The 20,756-nt window shown below is 37.9% G+C and overlaps 2 protein-coding genes across 2 annotated transcripts in view; both read left to right on the plus strand.

Annotated features, from left to right (window-relative positions):
- The first annotated feature begins 366 nt into the window (after positions 1 to 366).
- LOC123959921 (V-type proton ATPase 116 kDa subunit a2-like) lies at positions 367 to 13,055 on the plus strand. The gene is made up of 20 exons (XM_046034270.1): positions 367 to 926; positions 1,541 to 1,619; positions 1,979 to 2,076; positions 2,224 to 2,361; positions 2,492 to 2,589; positions 4,322 to 4,448; positions 5,677 to 5,759; positions 5,920 to 6,013; positions 6,683 to 6,895; positions 7,285 to 7,435; positions 7,761 to 7,900; positions 8,024 to 8,181; positions 8,383 to 8,473; positions 9,035 to 9,153; positions 9,251 to 9,461; positions 9,608 to 9,727; positions 9,813 to 9,932; positions 10,062 to 10,179; positions 12,526 to 12,697; positions 12,805 to 13,055. Exons 1-20 carry the CDS (start codon positions 813 to 815, stop codon positions 12,905 to 12,907), a joined length of 2,547 nt encoding a protein of 848 aa, XP_045890226.1. The 5' UTR covers positions 367 to 812; the 3' UTR covers positions 12,908 to 13,055.
- A 2,954-nt stretch (positions 13,056 to 16,009) lies between these two features.
- Positions 16,010 to 20,756, plus strand: part of LOC123959896 (dynein axonemal heavy chain 10-like) — a 24,109-nt gene continuing 19,362 nt past the window's right edge. Inside the window, 6 exon segments of the mRNA XM_046034226.1 lie at positions 16,010 to 16,345; positions 18,380 to 18,495; positions 18,626 to 18,734; positions 18,826 to 18,941; positions 19,067 to 19,283; positions 19,514 to 19,635. Coding sequence (XP_045890182.1) covers positions 16,102 to 16,345; positions 18,380 to 18,495; positions 18,626 to 18,734; positions 18,826 to 18,941; positions 19,067 to 19,283; positions 19,514 to 19,635 — 924 coding nt within the window. The 5' untranslated portion in view covers positions 16,010 to 16,101.

Consider the following 20,756-nt stretch of genomic DNA (forward strand, 5'->3'; position numbering starts at 1 on the left):
AAGGGTTTATTCTTGCAGACAAACATATTTACAGAATAAACATTGCGTGTGTGAAGACAACTATCATCATCCCAGGGAAAATGATTGCACCACTTTCAAAAATTCCAGATACTTGTTTAGACACCATTTTAAAATATGTTTGCAGGATTATAGAAAGTTGTTACTGGACCATAAAGAGTCATGTTAAGCTCTGACAGTCTACTTAAGTCTGCCTTTTAATCAAAGAAAATGTTAAACTTTTTTATTTTGTGTTTGATGGCATATGTGCCTTCAGACAGCGTTGAGGGCTCAAAGGCCCCACGTCTGAGAGCGTGTGTGGTGCGCAGACTCCAGGAGGCGGTAGTCATTGGTCAAAGGTAACACTGCTGTGTGGAAGTTGATCGTATTCAACAGTGCGAAGTGACGTGTAGGAGTATGGACACTGCGAGCGGACGTCTTATGAAACTTCACAAACTATGAAAGGACTCGCGACCACGTCTTTGGATGTGCTGCGTTAGCGGTCTTACTACGGTTGACTCACAGTTTCATGTTCAACTTTGATGAAAGAAGTTATTCATCTCAGAACAAACAACACGACACTCACTGGCTAGCACATTAGCTAACACAGGAAGAGCCTCTGCTGTAACGATAGCTAAAGTGTCTGTTATGCTAAGTTAGTAAAATATTGTACTAACACCGGAGCCAAGATATGAAAAGCACTAAGAAGGATTTGACTCTCTGCAACTGACGGATCTCTTACAGGAACCGCACTTGTTAGCTTGCTAGTATTAGCCCCTCGCCTGAGCAGGTACATATAAGAGTGAACTGTCAAAATGTCTCTGCTCCGAGGTGAAGATATGTGCCTGGCACAACTGTTTCTACAGTCTGGATCAGCATACGACTGCATCAATGAACTTGGAGAACTGGGGCTTGTGGAGTTCAGAGACGTAAGTCCCGTAACAGACCGCTTTTAATCCCCTGAAACACAGCAATGTCTCACTTTGAAAGTTACTGCCAAGTTTGCCAACATTGAAAGCTCGACAAAGTGCTGTTTGTTCGTAGTAACTTACGTACCATCCGAGCTTCCATAACAATTGTCACTCGATAGTCCTGATATCCCATAGATCATAGCTGGGAAATGCTGCTGTAAAGTAGCCCATGCAGCTACTTACTGTAAAGGTTATGATGGTTTATCGTAGGGCTGAACGATTTGGAAAATTATATCTTACTGCCATGATCATTTTTACTATCATTATTCTCATTTATATTGAAAATCATACATACTGCTTTTTCTTTTGCAGGGATCTGTACCAAACAAGTGTTTCCTTAAGTCTCTATAATATGATGTGTAGGCCACACACATCACCTTTAACAAATATTGCCCTTCCTGCAATCTGAAAATTGCAGTAGGACATATTGCGATTCCAGTGAAATGCTGATTAATTGTTCCGCTCTAGTTTGCTAGTTTGTTTCGATCATAGGGGTATGTGACCGTGATGAGTGGGGATGAGGATTGTTAGTCATTCAATTCTTGACTGAATGTCTCCTGCACCTGTTTCAGCTCAATCCCAGTGTGAACGCATTCCAGCGAAAACATGTCAATGAGATCAAAAAATGTGAAGAGATGGAGAGGATCCTTGGTAAGGATAATTTGATCTTCTAACATGAAGTTTACCAGTAAAGTTCCCTATCTATTTATTGAGTTGGAGTTGTAGTCGAGCTTTGGGGAGGAAGTACAATTAAGCCACAGATGACCTTCTCACTGAATTGAATTGAGAGCCAGTGACCCTACAGTCATGAGAAATGTCAGCTGGTTGTAGATTTAGTTGAATGAAATGCCATCCTTGGTTAACTAATCTTTTATTATTAGATTAAGAGAAGAGAATAACACACAGTCAGATTTTGCTCCAAATGCAATGTTATTCAAAGGCTGCTCAAGGTATTTGGAACGGATCCATTTGTGTGTGTTATAAAAAAGATTGCTCTTTATTTTAAACAGGATACCTTCTGAGGGAAGTCAAGAAAGCAGACATTTCACTGCCAGAAGGAGACGTGAACCCAGTGGCTCCTTTACCCAAGCACATCATGGGGATTATGGTTTGTTACTTTTTGATGTATCGTCATTTATAATTTTTGAATATAATATGTTGATGGTGGTATTTCTGTACAGTGTCACAGAGTTAATGCTACTATGCTATATCACTGGGTGTGTGTGTGTGTGTGTGTGTGTGTGTGTGTTCACAGGAGCAGCTACAGAGGCTAGAAGTGGAGTTGGGTGAAGTAACCAGGAATAAAGAGAAGCTGCAAAGGAATCTGCTGGAGCTGACGGAGTACACACACATGCTGCGCATCACCCGCAACTTTGTACAGAGATCTGCTGAGGTTAGTGTGTCATCCACATTTTCATGTGTGTTGTCTGGCAAATAATTATTTTCTCAATATGGCAAATAGAATCTGCTCGGCTCTGCGATTTGAGTTTTTTTATCCGCTCGCATCTTGTCTTTGCTTTTAGCGAGAGCCCATACAAGTACAGTATGAGGAGTTTCCCTTCCTAGAAAAAGACACAGCGATGGACTACAGCAGCATGCAGAGGCTAGGAGCCAAACTGGGGTGAGGGATGGAAATTTTGCTAGCCATATCAGTGTTATGTGTATGCTAGTGTTTGGACATGGAGTTGGATTTATTTAAGAGTTGACATTAGGCACTAGGTCTGTCACTGTTCACCAGTTTTCACAATAGTCGTGACATTTTAAAAATTAAATAGTAATATCTTGGGATATTTAAGCCACAATGGTATCATGCGGAAAAAGTAAATGGGATGCACAGTTGCTGCTACGCATTTAAAGAAAGTTTAAAATGAGGCAAGCCGCACTTTTATTTGTTCTTTTTTTTTGTACTCTCTCTGTCTCCCACACAAAACCTTATTATTAGAGTCTGTACTCCTCAAAAACAGTTAACTCAGGGGTGTGGGAATTCCCTGGACACTGTAAAAAAGACAGACATTTAGTTGAATGTGAATGTAAATTGAAATGAAAAAACGTTGTACAGTTGTTCTCCAGTACACCATGCTTTATTCACCAAACTTGGCTATCTTGCCTTCATCAGAATAGCATTGAGAATGTGCAGCAAAAGAGACGTTTTAAAAGAAATATATATAATCTCTACTACCGCTATTCTGCAACATAGAAAGTATCACAGCTACAGCAGGCAGCTTGTATTTTGTTCAGTTGAGCACAATGTGACATCAATAATGTAAGATTGTTTAGGTAACATCAAAGCTACAGCCACTGTGACATTAATCAGATTGCTCACATGCACATGTGTCTCCCTCATCCCTATTTCCTAATTAATTTATCCAGAAAACAATTGGTTGTCAGGTGCAGGTTAGCTTATCTAATAAAACACATGCACCATGAACTCACCGCAGTGGCCTGGGTTTGAATTGGACCAGTGGCTCATTTACTGCATGTCATCCACTCTCTCTCTCTTTTTATCCACAATAAAGACAAAAAATTGCCCAAAATAAAAGCTATTGGTTGTCACTTGAGCCCAACCGATATGGGATACCTATTCTGATATTCGAGGATATTAAAATTTGTTATTCTGATTTATCGGAAAATATCCTTCTTTTTTCCCCCTTCTTTTTAGAAACATATAACACAGACAAAGATTATCCATAACGTTTCTTATGTATAGTTATGAGACCTTACCAAGATAACATGACATAATGCAGTTTAAAAGTAAACTTTTTTTCTTTTGTTATAAGTAATACTTACTGCTGATTATGTCAGCTGATTGCTGTGTTTTGTGGGCAGTACAACAGGGGAGCTGCAGAGTGCCCCCCGGTGGGAATAGTATGCAACAACACCACTCATAACATGATAGAAGGGGCCGTCGTCTGTCTTGCCGTTTCTTTTTTAATTGTCATTAATTGGCTGTTATAAACACCAATACATTTATTTGCAATTAGCTTATATCAGGCTCTAGTTGTAACTGTTAGTTATTTGGATATTTTTAAGCTGCGAGCATAACAATTTAAATATCAATGTGAAGTTGCTAGTTCAAAAGAGAGTTCGTAAAGAATCGGTGGAAAAAACAATAATTTTATTGTTAAAAGTTTTTCTTGTGTAATCACAAAACAATCTTTTTATAATTTTTTTTATTTACAAGTGTAATTATGAACATAAACAATATTTTTAATGAATTTTGAATTCTGTTATTTTATTGAAGATTATTGTTGATCATGATATCATTATTGTCATATTTTAAATAAAAAGTTTGTGTGCCCTGTAAGCTCCTATGTTGCTGTGGCTGTTTATGAATAGTCTTCATTCTTTTGCAGTTTCATTTCTGGGCTTATTCAGAGGGGGAAGATCGAGGCCTTTGAGCGGATGCTTTGGCGAGTGTGTAAAGGCTACACCATCCTCAGCTATGCGGAGATCGAGGAGTATCTGGAAGATTCTGACACGGTAGGTTTGTCAAAGCTAACTGTGGCCACGATTTGTGCTAAAGATGAATTACTTTTGTTATGTCTTCCCTGCATTACAGGTTGAGATTATCAACAGGAAAGGTAGAAGAAACAATTCTATGGATTACATATCATTTGGTACAACAAGAAAACAAACTTAAAATTAATTTAAATTTTATTTACTGATTTGCTGTATATCAACTTTGATAACTCATTTTGGGTCTCATCCAAGAAATGCTTTTAATGACAAATTGGATCTTAGATTCTGCGCCCGCACATGATTTTTGATACATTTTTGGCTTTTTTGGGACTAATCTATATTCTCTAGTCTGTCTTTTTTGTAGGTAAGAGGAGTGTGCAATAGAAATCTTTTATAAGCTGATGCATATAAATCTTTGTGTTGTGCCATGTTCAAAGCCATTGAAAATAAACCATACTCTAATTTAATAAATCATATATACTGAAATAAAATAACAATATTTGTAAAATTGAAAAACACTTTGTATTTTCATCTTCTTTATTATAATTATTTCCTATATCATAGCATAGAATAAAATAAGAAAACATATTTGCTTGGTGTTACATGGTGCATGGTGTTAAATATGACCAAAAATATCATTGCCGTTTCATTTAGTTTGTTTTGATTCCCCAGTGGATTTTGTTAAGAAACAGTGCAGAGAACAGAGTCTTGAAAATTCATCAGTGACCCTGTTGTGAAGTCGGTTCTAGTCCTTCTTGCGGTTCTCATAAACAATGAGTGCTGCGATCTTGTCCATTCATATTGTGGGAGAGCACTAATCCACTTATCCATTTCCTCTGCTTGATCAGAAGGCAGGCATGCAGGACTGCGGCTGATCAGTAGTGGAATGTCAGGACTTACTTTCACTGATGGAAAATCAGGAAGAATTACAAGCTATGTTGGCGTGTCGATGAATCTTGTGAAAAGAAGAGGCTTGACATAAAAGCGTAAAAAGAAAAGACAGTCATGCTTTTTCAAAAATTGGGCCGAGAAAGCCGTGCTTTTCAGGTCAAGAATGAACTTTCACTCTCAAATACTTCTCAGTTAGTTTTAATAATGAACAGCTTGATTTTACACAAGTTAATTTTTAGAATATATACAGTTTTTGAACTTTTGAGTGTAACCAGCACTTGAAAACCTACTCTGGACTATTTTCGATAGAGCATCCGGGTCTTATGATTGAACATTTCCTCTTATTTTCTATCTGCAGGGTGAGCCGACCAAAAGCGTAGTGTTCCTGATCTCTTACTGGGGAGACCAAATTGGCCAGAAAGTGAAGAAGATCTGTGACTGGTAATAATTTCACAATCAGTTATCCTAATGGTTGCTCTATTAATGTCAGAAACAGGGGCTGGTATCTATTTGTTTAGGAAATGGGTTTTGATTTATTAACTTTTTTGCCTGCCTTAGTAGTGGTGCGTTGTGAATAACATGCTTTTTCCCCCCTCTATAGCTACCACTGTCACTTGTATCCCTATCCTAGTAGCAATGAGGAGAGGAATGATGTTGTGGAAGGACTCAGAACTCGCATTCAGGACCTGCACACAGTATGTCTTTACTTCTTTTTCTTCTCTTTTAAGTATCTAATTATGCAGATGTTTTAATGAGTGACAGAAAAAGCAGTTATTCTGTGTGTCATTCACCAAACGTTTACTTTTTCCTTTTGTTAGCTCTAATCTCCCTGTTTAAAATATTCTCTTAGTCATTTATGAGCTTGTCCTGGTAAAGGACTACAAGATGTTCCAAAACAAGCCTTTTAGAAAATCTTGAGTTCAGTGAATCACATTACATCCAGTAAGGATTTTCCTTTTTCACCAGTCTTCAATGGCCAAAGAAGAAAGAATTAAATTGAATGGCTGTTTTTTCCCCCCCTAAAAGATTAACACAGTTTTTCTCCTTCTCCAATCCTGGCAGTTGTGAGGGTCAGTTTCTGTCTGGGGCATTTCACCGTGAATCCTTTGGTAGCGTTAACCCACTGTGACTGTAAAATAGAATTGCACTCACCCCCTGAAGCACATGATCAGCATGAGGCCTCAGCTGAAAGTTGAACCGTTTTTTCATCCCCTGCCTTTTCTTCACTGTTTCTCATGTCTGCCTCTTATTCACACAGTAACACTCACAAATGCCTCTTGTTTAAAATATAGATGTTGGCGTTTTGAATATCTTTTTGATATGATCTACCACACTAAGAGTCCTGTTTCTCTTTCTGTGTCCAGGTACTTCATAGGACAGAGGACTATCTGAGACAGGTCCTGATTAAGGCTTCGGAATCCGTCTACACCTGGGTCATCCAGGTCAAGAAGATGAAAGCCATCTACTATATTCTGAACCTGTGTAGTTTTGATGTTACAAACAAGTGTCTGATCGCTGAGGTGTGGTGTCCTGTGGATGACATTCCCACCCTGCGGAGGGCGCTAGAAGAAGGATCGGTGAGGAAACTGTTAAAGAGTGAAGTGTCTTCGACTTTGGCCTCACTGCAGGCTTTGTTTTTCTGTTTATTTAACCCCGTGCAGTTGCTTCATGAACTGGCTTCTTTTGTTTAGTTTAACAAAAAGAATTTAATGTGACTTGGCAAGGGTACTGAAAGGCCACTGTTAATTCAGTGTGCAGGCTGACGAGAACAGAGTGTGTATTTGGGACAAAACAAAGATGCACTAATGGGAATAACTGTTCCTAAAAAGGTTTATCAATTTGCCTCCGGGGGGATGGTGGTTGCATATGCTTCCTACTTAGCAGTGACAATCAAGGGTTTTAAGACATTATGGTGAAATTAGTTTATAGGGCACGCTGACATTTTGATTTGACATTGATATTTCAGAGAAAAAGTGGAGCCACAGTTCCTTCCTTTGTCAATCGTATCCCCACCAAAGACACTCCCCCAACCCTGATAAGGACCAACAAATTTACCTCTGGCTTCCAGAACATTGTGGATGCCTATGGAGTGGGCACCTACAGGGAGGTTAACCCTGGTGAGTGGGATCCTTTTCCTCTCTGTATTTGTACACATGAATTATCAGATAAGGCTCCAAAAATAAAACGTAACGTGAGCCCTTAATTTATCACTTTGGAGATTTTTAAAGGTCTTTATGTTACTTTATCAGAAGTCAAAGATGTGACAGCTACATGCAGTCTTTGAAGAAAAAGTCACAAAAGAAACATTTATCGTACCTTTTCTAATTGCAATGTTGTAATTGTGTGATATTCCTTCCTGCAATAACATGTGCATAATGTAACAAAAATGAATGAATAAAAATTTCTTGTTCTGTCTATTTCTTTTTTCTCCTGTCTTCTTAGCTCCTTTCACAATCATCACCTTCCCATTCCTGTTTGCTGTGATGTTTGGGGACCTGGGTCATGGAGTTATTATGGCTGTGTTTGCTTTCTGGATGGTGCTCTACGAGAACAACCGCAAACTTAAAAACACAAGGAATGAGGTGAGTACTCTAAAACATTTTTTTTTTAACCTAATACTCATTTGAAAATAGTAACTTAAGTAACTTAACGAATGCCAGTTTGTGGCATACAGTGTAACTGAGTGATTCTGTGTGCATGTGCAGATCTGGAACACATTCTTTGAGGGGCGTTATATAATCCTGATGATGGGCCTGTTCTCCATCTACACTGGCCTGATATACAATGACTGTTTCTCAAAGTCCCTTAATATCTTTGGTTCTGGATGGAGCGTGAAAGCCATGTTCAGAGCAAATGTCTGGAAGTGAGTACTTCATTACAAGAAGGACTTCATTGTAACTCAGAAGTTCATAAGTGCATAAGTATTGTATTTAAGGTTAAGACCATTAATAAACAACCGATTATGTGTCAAAAGATATAAAGATAAGATGACATTTGTGGACTTGTTTCATAATGACATACTATACATGTAACACAAAGTGGTGGTTTTATTTGTGCCCAACAGGGACAGGGATATCCAGGGGAATGGTCTTCTTACTCTGGATCCAAATGTTACAGGAGTTTTCACTGGACCATACCCTCTGGGAATTGACCCAGTGAGTTGAGAATATTGAGGACAAGTCATCATGAATGACACGTCATGACTTTTTATTGTTGCTTCTCATCTTTGTGGTGGTTTTAAAGAGTTTTCATCATACAGTCACAGTAAAAAGCACTCAGGACCTAATGTGCATTTCAAGTTATACCCACATACATACACAAGCATACTTACATAATTGCCAAAAAACTAACAAAACATGATAATTAGCTTCCTGGTTACTGCAAAAATAGGCAGTTTGCATGCACTGGTTTTACTGATCAAGTACAACAACTAGTTGCTTCTTTAAATTACAGAAATGGAATATCAATCCAGTCACATTCTGAAATACACTTACCACAGGGACAATAACAATAAATTGGGTTGAATTCTTGGAAAGTAAATTATTGAATCTCTTGGTTTCCCCTTCCAGGAACAATAATGTTCTCCTTACATTGTCTAACCAATGAACAAAGCACAGCTATTCTTTATGGGCTTTAAATCACAGTGCTAGAGTTAATATTTTACCAATCAAAACTACTCACTGTAAAATATAGTATGTCTCTTTTCCTTTGCAAAGATTTGGAACCTGGCAACCAACCGCCTTACATTTCTGAACTCTTATAAGATGAAGATGTCAGTGATACTGGGCATCATACACATGAGCTTCGGGGTCATCCTCAGCACTTACAATCACTTGTAAGTACCAGTTTGTTTTTTACATCGTAAAGCCCTTCATTTTGTTAACGATGTTATGGTTTTTAATACCTTGACTCATTTTTGTCAACAAAAACAGGCACTTTAGGAAGAAGTACAACCTGTACTTGGTATTTCTCCCTGAACTCCTGTTCCTGCTGTGTCTGTTTGGGTACCTGGTGTTCATGATAGTGTACAAGTGGCTGGTCTTCTCTGCTAAGGACTCCAGACTGGCCCCGAGCATCCTCATCCACTTCATAAACATGTTTCTCATGCAGGGTGATGCAGTGCAGCCTCTCTACCCAGGACAGGTGAGAAGCTAATGTAAAGCTCCTTTCCTGCTACAGTGTAACGTATGTCCCTGTTCTTACTGAACAGATATCAGGGGGTTCAAAAATACAATACAGATGTCACTGAGACGGTTCATAACAAAGCAATGTTGTTTTGCTTCTTCCAGTCTGGCTTCCAGGTATTTCTGTTGGTCATTGCTGTTCTCTCAGTGCCTGTCTTACTCGCGGGGAAACCCGTCTACCTTTATTGGCTTCACAATGGAAGCCGCCGCCTAGGAATGTACAGGGTGAGGTTTTGAAATGCACGTCTCCAATTATTTGTCCTCTGACTGTAAATAGGCAAATCTGATCAGTTTATCTGTGTGTTCTTAGGGATATGAGCGTGTACGGCGTAACAGTGAAGAGGAGCTCTACCTGATGAGGGCTCATGACATGGAGGAGGGCAGCAGTCACAGTGATCTCTCCACTAGTGGAGACTGCCACACAGAGGAGGTCAGCACAGCAAATCCTCTGGAATATTAGCCAATAATCCTAAACTTCCTTATAAGCAACCGTTGTAGATTTTATTATTTTTTTTTACCGGAGTATGTGATGCTGAGTTTTGTTTTGTTGTTGTAATAGTTTGACTTTGCAGATGAGTTGCTGCATCAGTCCATCCACACTATAGAGTATTGCCTGGGTTGCATCTCCAACACAGCCTCCTACCTAAGGCTCTGGGCTCTAAGTCTGGCACATGCCCGTGAGTATGATGGTTTGCGTTACAACACACACAGGTACTTTGTCGCTCCTTCAAACCTGAACAAGCGCACACTGACAGGGTGAGAATATACAATTATAAATAACTCACGAGTAGCTTATTTAGATATAAGTTTTATTATCAAAGAGCCACTTCACATTTTATTCCCTCAGAAACGATAAACAATTTACTTTTGTTCTTGCATGTGTGTACATGACAGAGATGCTCGCAAGTCTTTGAGCTAGAGTCCAAGTCAAGTCTCAAGTCTCTCGTGGTTATAATGAATGTTGTATCACCTGCTGTGTTCAAACCAGGCTGCTTATAAAACTGCCTAGCTATAAGGAATACTGCAACTCTAACCTGTTTTTCACTTACAGAGCACAACCATGTAATGTGCAATGCAATTAATGACAGCTTATGAACTACTATAAGTCAACACACCCTGCTGACTCTCAAACCCAGTGTAACATTATAACTAAATAAAACTGTAACGTTACATGATCAACAATATCAACAACGGTAATAATTAACAACGGTAATAATTAACGTGATGGCAGCTAGCCGGATGTAAATGATTACGTTAATCGACCACCACAAGTTTGGCAAGCAAACAAACGCTCGTTCATCTTTTTATAACACAGTCGGAGTTAACCTTAGGTAGGTCGCAGCTAAAGCAAGAAGCAAGCTAACATTAGATGGCCTATGTTGTGCTAAACATGTTTACTCACCACAGGTAACCTATTTTGCGTTCAGCACTTCTTTGTTTGGGCCTTGTTGTTTGACGTTTTAAAGCCAAAGTTTATGATGAATGGCACAGCAACTGCTGGTGTTTCCTGTCCTCTCTCACGTGTGGCCGTGCGCAGCTGATACTACATGTTACTTAGGCAGGTTATAGGTAACGAAGGGAGGGGAATAACAGTATGCTCATCAGACGTACCAGATGTCACCATCATTATGAGAGATGATTGTTCACTCATAAATATACAGAAAATAAGATTTTCTGTAATGCACAGCGGTAAGGGGCTTTACAGCATGCACACTTGGATAAGAGTAATACAATGTGTCCTCAATCATCCAGCATAGAGGTTGTGGGCATGGATACAGTACAGGTCAGCCTGCTGATGTTTCATTGGTGAATGTATAGTACTTAATTCTGTAGATCCCCCAATACATTTTCTCATAAATATCATTTTTACTAGATTTCTGCATCCTATTTTACACAATTCAAGGGTTATCAAAAAATATTAGGTTGATGACCCCTTTTTCAGTTCCTGCATTTGGTCACGTTATATGTATAAAGCAGCACCCTGGATTCTCAACCTGTAAGAAGTGATATAAAAAGTGTAGGTGGATAATTAAAGTTATTTTCAAGCTGTCCTTTTTTTGAACCACAAATGAAATCACATTTTGACCCAATGTGAGCACATGTGCAAATGTTTTCACGCGTGGTATTTCATGGTTTATTAAACTGATTTTAATTCGTTTTGCATAACAAATTATAATCAAATGGAAAATTAAGTACATCCACTTTAATGTCTCGAATATGTATATATAACTGCATTCTGTTAATATGACTGATGGTGTTGCAGAAATCTTAAAAGGTTATATGTTGTCACATTACTGGTGTGACTTCAGAATTTCAGAGTGAAATGTTTGTCAATAGTTGTTCAGTCCCTCAAAACCCTAACAACCAATTCAAACCCTTTTGCAACTTTGGTCATGACGTCATGACCAAGGACATTAATAAGAGTCTAGATCAAAGCCAACATATGCTAAAATCACTGAATTGACCCTGCCTATATTTGGGACAGGCGTCCATATGGGACAGGCCTTTAATTCCTTTTGCACAAAACTGAAACTACTATGAAACTGTTTTTTATTACAGAATAATACTTGTATAAAAACAACACAGTGCAGGATGAGAGCAGAGAGAAGTGTGGCAGAAGTTAACAGAGAGCGATGGACTTCACATGACAGGATTTAAAACCTGGATTCATTTTTATGAAACGCTGTTTTGAATATCTTGATCGGTGGACCCTTACAGACTAAAGAAATATAAATAATCAAGGAACAGACACATCCGGACTTAATGAGCAGACTTAACGAGCGCTTCGAACGTAATGGCATTTAATGGGTTTAAGAGGTTTTATACATCCAAAAAACTAGACCAGGTGTTAAATTGAGGTAGGCGTTTATTTGTCAAAATGTGTTCCCACACCAGGCCAATAAAGGAGACAGGCGGCTATTTGGGACTCGGCTATTAATTGAAGTTGTACGGTAAATAAACTGTTTGTTGTTATTCTCTAAATAGATGGTGCATATACTCCTTTTTTTTTTCTGCTTTAATAGAGCTATCAGAGGTGCTTTGGACCATGGTGATGAGAGTAGGGCTACGAATGGACACTACTCTCGGGGTTTTATTCCTGGTGCCTGTGTTTGGCCTGTTTGCTGTTCTCACTGTGTCCATTCTTTTGGTAATGGAGGGTCTGTCTGCATTCCTTCATGCCCTCCGGCTGCACTGGTAAGATAACAGTAACCACTAAAGTACTTGTATCACTGACATGGCCAATGTGCTGTGAATTATTTCAGTGTTTTATATTCATAGCAGCTTTTTGTTTTCTTCCTCAGGGTGGAGTTTCAGAATAAATTCTACAGTGGGACTGGAGTCAAGTTTTGCCCCTTCTCCTTCTCTCTCCTGCCCTCCAGCTTTGAGCACGATGGCTTACTGTGAAAGGACTATTTGCTAATACTGTTAGGTGGTAAACAGCCAAAACAAGCCATCAGACTTATTCCAGATGTCATGAGACTTTTTTCTGTTCTTCTTTTAACAGTTTGTCATAAAAAGACATTTAATGTTGAGCTTCACAGATTTCGGACTACTTAACGCTGCCCTCCCAACATTGTACAGACAGTACAGAGTGCACTGTTGAGAAGTTACTGTTTCTTATTGCAAATGTATACATGAATGGGTATTTTGTACCAGATTCAGTATGCGTCACTGCAGGACATTTTGTGAGGGTGAAATTCGAGGCTCAAATTTAAAATGTAACTCAAGTACTTAAAACTGTCAGTTTTCTCATGAGGCATATTTGGTAATAGTTGTAAATGTCACTTGTATGGAGAACCACATCTGCCAAACTTATTAATAAATAGGTAAAAAAGATATAGCATTTTAGTATGTAATGGATGGCCCCAACATGTTGCTGGTTTTGATCTTTTCGTGGGATTTGCTGATTAAATAAGATGAAAGATAAAATAACATCCTCCTTTTCCTTGAAGAATAGTATGTCTATTTCTGTTGGTTCCATTTTGACTTTCTTTCACTGAGTTTCAGTTATGGCAGGTCTGGTTTCCATACACTGGGTAGTGAGCCACCTTTCGGTTACATAGTTCCTGCTCAACCTTTTGTTGAGCTGACTGCCTTACAGAACAACCAAATGACGACATACTGTGTAATTCTCCAGTTTCCTTTGTATAAACATTGCAAAGGATCTTTGACATTTTCAGTATGGAAAAGTGTTTGGGCAGGTGTGTGATGATATGTATATACTTTTACAGAATTATTTTTTAATTTATTATATTTTAAAATGTTGCATCAGAATTAAAGATGAATGTTAATGGGGATATGATTTTTACTTTAATGCATTCACAGTATTGCCTATGCGTCTGCCACTTGCTGTACAATTTAACATTCCATGCAGGAAAAACTTTAATCATTCATTTGTTGACTCAACTCTGCTGGTCTGGAGAGCCATATCCATATTCAACACAGTGGTTACATCTTCTTTGGACAAGACTGACATGAGGCATTAGTAGTATTTACTAATTGTTTTGAATTTCTTGGTACTGTATGTATGGAATTGGTATTTTTCTAAGGGAAGGAAACTTAATTGTCGTCATTGTCGCATTATTGATGTCTGCACTTTTTCATTGGCAAAACATTTTGCAAAAAGTAAAATACGGGAATTTTTGAAAGTCATGACCTTGTATGTCAGGTTGTAATGGTGAAAAAAAGGTATCAAATCTTGATGATGCAAGTGGCAGACACTGTTTTATCGGGGGCAAATAAGCAAATAATGATCCATTAGCAATTATTGGTTGAAGGGGTATTATATTTCTTCTAGTGGAGCCCTAATCTTGCCATTAATTTTATTAAGAATTTTGGGGTTTTTTTCATTGACAAACACTCCATGTTCCTTTTGAGAATATCCTCATGTCAATAATAAATTGTATTTGTTTTGAATTGAGTCTTCCCCCTTGCATTTGTTATTCTATGTGGGTTTACACAAGCTACATGGAAGTTGACACCAAGACATTTCACCCACTTCATGTTTTACATTTTAAATGTGTTTCAGAACTTTTAGCACCAAATTCATCAACTTAAATCTTGTGCGCAGTACAATCTGTAATTCTTGGAAAGCGATCTTTGTGCTGCTTTTATTGAGATGTGATTTAAATGAAATGTACACAAGCAAACCCATTTGACTACATATAATAATAATAATCTTTATTTGTAGAGCACTTTTCAAAAACAAGTTACAAAGTGCTTTAACAAGCGTAGAGACAATAATACCCAAAAGACAATAGTACAAAAACAATACAAGATAAAAGCAAGAAAACATTGAAATGACTAAAATACATGTTAAAGATAAATGTAAAATTAGTAAAATAGAATAAAATAAAAGGGATAAAATAAAGTCAAATAAGATCGGGAAAGGTTCTCCTATAAAAGTATGTTTTAAGAAGGGAAGAGTTCACTGACTCAGCCGACCTGATTTCCTATAAAGGCTTTGGTGCAGTATGCTGGAGAGAGATTATATTTTGTCTTTTTTTTTATTAAACAAGTTTTCTAAAAGGTTAGTCATCTACTTGTACATTTTTGATTCATTACCTTATTTGTCATTTAACTTATTAGTTTTAAATAAATTACTGAAATAGCACCTCATTAAGTCTGCAACCTACAATAATTATTCTGCAATAATGGCTAAAATTATTGACAAGTTAGTATTTAACATCAATAAATTAGACACCAATGTAGACTCTGCCTCTTGCACAATGATTTTAATTAATAAAAACAACTCACAAAATGAAACTGCTGTGACTGGAATTATTATAGTGGCCTAGTGTGAAACTACATTTGGAATTATAATGAATGTATTAACTATAGGTAATATAATAACAGTACACTAAATAGCCTATACTATAAAATTAACACAATACTTTAATTTAATATTAGAAACTTATCCCTATAATATAAAAAAACATTTTATTGTGCTATTCTATATAAGTTTCTAACACTAAATACAACTATTAGTTCTAAGTTATATTTTGGAGGAGTTCTATAACATCTTTGGTCCAGCGCTAAAAGGTGACCCACAACGCTTTGATGAAGTGCTGTACAGAGTGGATAGCTTGGTTTTGCCTATTGAGGATGTCAACTTTAAACCTTTCAACATTTGTAGGATGAGCAACTGGAAAATGTCAGACTTCAACAATACCATGCAGGTGAGTTTAAGACATCCAGCGTGCACAAGTTGAAGGTTCTGGACCAACACAACATTGGTAGTCTCAATGTACTTACCAATCTTCTGTGTGCCGTACCTCGGTTATCAAGGTGACTCACTTCTTCTCAGGCTATTGAGGGAGAGGGGGTTGTGCCCTTATAATTTCCATAGACTGTATATAAGAAAGGTTATTTCCCTTAATTTCCAATCCCAATGTTGACAGGTATAATAGCACCGCCTTGCAGTCAACACTCTGGGAACGCGTTTACCGTTTCCTGTCTCCCCCAATCACCAAAGGCACGAGACGTTTAATGGTTGCCAGGCAACGTGAAACCGCTAAGTATACAGTAACTGGCGACCGCAGACTACTGTTGTTTCAAATGGCGACAGTCGTTTAATTCTCCACATGTTAACTTAATGAATGGTGACGTTTTTTTTAAGTATGGTCCACGACGATTTACGAGTGGAGTGGATCCGACACTGCGTATCTGTCGGTTTCAATTTCCCGGACGGAACCAAGTCTTTCGACGAGCTTCTCAATCGGGAAGATGGAGAAGAGAAAATTATCCGTTACTTGAACTTTGTCTCAGAGGAAGACTCGCCATCTTGTCTTCTGTTTTTCAAAACTATTAGAGAGAAAGAAATTGAAGTTGAAATTCCAGTCGGTAAGTTAAGTTGGCAGAGGTGTAACTCCAGTGTGTGCCTCTCATTAACGCTATTAGCATAGGGGAGACAGGTGTTGTGCCGAATTCTGCCTGCCTGCCGAGAATTGCTTGCACCTCGCGGGTGATAACGGCTGAGAAAAGAGGTGGATGCAAATCTCCGCAGGTAGCCTACAAAATTTGATCTGCCGAATTATGCATCCACCTCTTTAGGTCCTTTTCAGACACTAACGCTGTGCTCATTGATCAAACGGCGTTATCACCACATATATTTACTAAATATCAAGGAATGGTACTTCTGCTAAGTTTATTTAACACTATTGATGGACCCCACAAAGAATATTATAGCGTTTAAAAGCAGTATTTGGAGGTGAATGCAATTCTCGGCAGGCAGCAAAACTCGGCATAACACCTGGATCAGTCGGTCACACGTCCAATTTCTCAGGAACAAGTTACAATTCACTCTACACATGCTTAGTTTAGACCTTATTCCACATGGGGAAAAATAGCACCCTGTGGCAGACAGAGCCAATTTTAGAAGGAAAAAAAAATTTTTGAGGTAGGAAAGTATTTATTCAAACTTCATTTATTTTTGTTGTAGCATTGCCTGCTTGGTAATTCATCTAATCAAACTTTAATCATGTTAATTGTGTGTCTATGTAAGTTAAGTTGGCCAGATTTCTGAAATGAAAACCGGGGACATTTTTGGTTTGGTGGTCAGTATGTCATTAAAAAATATAATGTTATTATTCATGAAATTAAAACGTGGGACAATTTCGGTTGTATAATCTGTCAAATATAACTCTTCTGAATGAAATCAAGTCATTTTACGGCAGAAACTAGCTTTCAGTCAATAAATAGCCTGCAATCCCATTCTGGCAAGTGGAATGTTGCATTTTCTGTGTTGTTTTGGCCATTTAAAGGTATTTTAAGAGGTAAAAAGTACTAGGTGAGTTATAATCTATCAAATTTAACCCTCATGAATATAATGAAGTAATTTCAGGGAAGAAATAACCTTTCAGTCAATAAGTAGCTGCAATCACTTTCTGGCAAGTAGAATAATGCATTCTATGTGTTGTTTTGGCCATTTATAATTCATTTGTTATATAACTCATCATCTAGTTTTGCGGGGATGCTCAGCCATGCAAATTCCCTCCTGTTGATGTCCTAGTTAGTAAAGAGTAATAGATTCTGGAAAGTCACAAACAGCGAGGATCTGTCTCTCTTCCAATGATTTGTGCTCCGCATCTCGTACAAAAAAATTCAAGACAAGAGGCGAGCACTTCACTAACAGAGACACTTGCTACTGAACAAGACTGTTTGCTGCTCCCTGAAAACAGAAAATGTTTCTGTTGATACCTGTTCAGAAAAAAAAGATTTATATATGTAAACCTGTTGCACAGAAGGTGACTATTATGATGTTATGATCGTGGCTCTGGACTCTTAACTTGTTTTAACAAGCTATAAAAGGTAATGCCCTGGCAGTGGCAAATAGCTTTGCTTTTGTATTTGATTTGATTAATGTTTAAGTTGAGATTTACAAGAAATATTTTATTGCTACTGTATACTGCTGGTAAAAAGCACATTATTTGTTTAAAGTGTTTGCAAACCACATGTTATTGCACTTTTGTGTATATAGCAGTACATTTAAATGAAAGGAATTCATTATTCAATTTTGCGCAAAACTATGCGATTGATCGCAATTTTAATCCTTGCCCAGCACTAAACTATATCAGTTTCTAAAAGATTAAAAGAACCGTTAACCTAACCGGCGATGTTAAAAACCAATTAGGCCATTTAAAACACAGGCCATTGTACTGAAATTGTCTGAGCAAGACCCTTCTAATCTGGATGACTAAAAACATTTTTAACCACTTTCCTAAGTTGAAACTCCTAACTTGTAGAGAAAACGTTTACCTCTGTGACCCGAATGAATGCTAATACGTGAGAGGCACACACTGGGGCTAACGAAGGTGTAGAAAGTGAGAAATATGTGGACAAAAAGACTGCATCTAACTACCCCGTTAATAACCTCAGACAGGGGGAAAGATGGAGACTCTTCAGATCCTGACAAGAAGTCCTGGACCCAAGGCAGTGCGGAGATTAGCTCAGGCTCAGATGAGGCAAATGAACAAAGTCACACTCGCAGTTATGTAAGATCCAACCTTTATTCAAACCCTCTTTAATTGCTTTCAAATTGTAGCTGTGTTTGTAATCATGTATTGGTGCATCATCGATGGAAAGGAGATGATAAACTTTTGCAAACTGGTTTTGTGTTTTCAGAGGACTGAGGTTCAAGTGGTTTATCACAATGAGATTCACATGGCAGTGAACGAATACCCAGAGAGATTTTTGAAATCCCGTGTCTTCTACTTTATCAGGAACACAAAGGGTGAGAGGACAGTACCGTGTCAATACAACTAAAGCCTGCTCAAGCACAGAAAACGGATTAACCAAGAGATTATTATTTGTGTTTTTAATAGAGACCATTGTTGAACCACTGGACATGAATGAGGCCAGAGTCCTGATGCCCAGGCTATTTTCCATTGGCATGCAAAATGGAGATCCCCTTCTTGTGCTGCGGAACAAACTCACCCAAGTAACATTTCCCAGTCAGACAAAAACTTTATGTAACAGCAGAAAAAATTGTCAATGTCATCACCCATGTATATCAAAAAAATCAGATTTTTTTTACAGGATGCATATTTTACTGTCTCTTGTTAGGTGTATATACCCTTGCTCACTGCCCACCAGATGCAGAAAATTGGTGTGGGTTATCAAAGAAGGAAAGTTTCTCCTCAGGAGGATACCAGTGGAGAGGGTGAAGAAGAGACTCCAGTGAAGTCAAGTGGACAAGTCACAATTCGTGATGAATTGCTCAACAGAACGCACAAGTTTTTGGGAATGCTCAACACAACTATCCAACAACTTCAGATTCAAGGTTTGTTTTGTTAGATATACCAAAGGCTCATTATTTCATGAGTTTAATGTTTCACTACTAAAAACAAGTACACATTTTATTTTAAGCATATGTTGAGCTGTACCTGCCCGGAGAGAACTTTCTTTACTGTAAACTGTTGTGAAAATACTGCTCACTTATATTTTCAATGCTCATTTCATAACATTTCAAAATAAAAAACATCACAATCTAAAATTCAGTCTTTGTCACAGATGAGATTACACTGCACGTCCCTGAGCTAGACCTGGAGCCGGAGGTGGATGTACTGCTCTCTAATCCAGAGATAGTAGAGAAGTTGGAGCAGTGTGTGATGAACTGGGAGGCTCAGATTACTATTATATATATATAGAGGAACAGCAAAATAAAAAGCACCAGGTTTGTAACCATCCCTATATTCTTTCAACCCAGGCAGGCTTGGTGGTTTGTCACAGTTAAAGAATGTAAATTAAGCTGAAGAACTTAGGGTCAGACACTGGCATGTATAGTCCCTACTGCAGTGTTTCCCATTAATTCATTTGTTCCGTGATAGTTTCAAAATGAACCAAAAATATATTTACATAAAAGACTTCTAACGCTGTGTTTTCCCGCTGCAGCCCCCCGCTGCTATAAACTCGGGTTTGAACAGCGTGTTTCCCATGGTGTTTCCACCGTCTCTTGTTTGTGAGAAGGCAATCAAGCTTGATGCTAAATTGCACACATATTAGAGCCTTTATGGTAAATGCAGTTAAAAGGAACAGAGCGAGCTGACAGGCAGGGTTAACGACTTTATTCATTTTCTCACTTTATGACAAGTGATACAGTATGATAGTCTTACCTGAAGAGAGGCTATTAAGTCTTAATTGTACACAATACGAGCACAACATACAATATAATTTATTAAATTGCGTTGGACTTGTGGACTGGTGTAAGTAGAGCGAGGATACACATGTGACAAAGTCCGGTTTTCAAAATAAGGTGTTAACACAACGTTTACAGTATATATGGAAATAAGATTTATTGAATTATATTCACAGGAAGTATTAAACATGTTACGTATGTCCATTAAAAGTAAAATAAAATATTAGGGAAAGTACTCTCAAATTATTCTTTGCTTTATGGTTGCTGGAAAAACATTAAATAAATTAGGTGACTTTTTGCTGTTTAAATTGTTTACTAGGCCACAAAATTGTTAACAAGAGTGCAAAGTTCTTCATAGATCTAGCCTCTTTATTTTGCTTTTAAAATGCACCAAATTAATACACTTAACTTTAAAATGTACAAATTCTTCTTCCGGGGGCCTGCCTGTGAGGGTCGATGTCCACCCACCATAGTCTCACAAAATCCTGTGGCAAACACTGCCTGCTGAAATGTCTGAAGTGTTAGCAGAAATGAAATCCCTGTCAGCTCATAATGAAATTTTTCAAGAAAGAAAGCAGGAAAAAAATACACCGTGATGTCCATAGACCAATGTGAAAC

This window comes from Micropterus dolomieu, linkage group LG21 (assembly GCF_021292245.1).
Source record: "Micropterus dolomieu isolate WLL.071019.BEF.003 ecotype Adirondacks linkage group LG21, ASM2129224v1, whole genome shotgun sequence".
NCBI lineage: Eukaryota > Metazoa > Chordata > Actinopteri > Centrarchiformes > Centrarchidae > Micropterus > Micropterus dolomieu.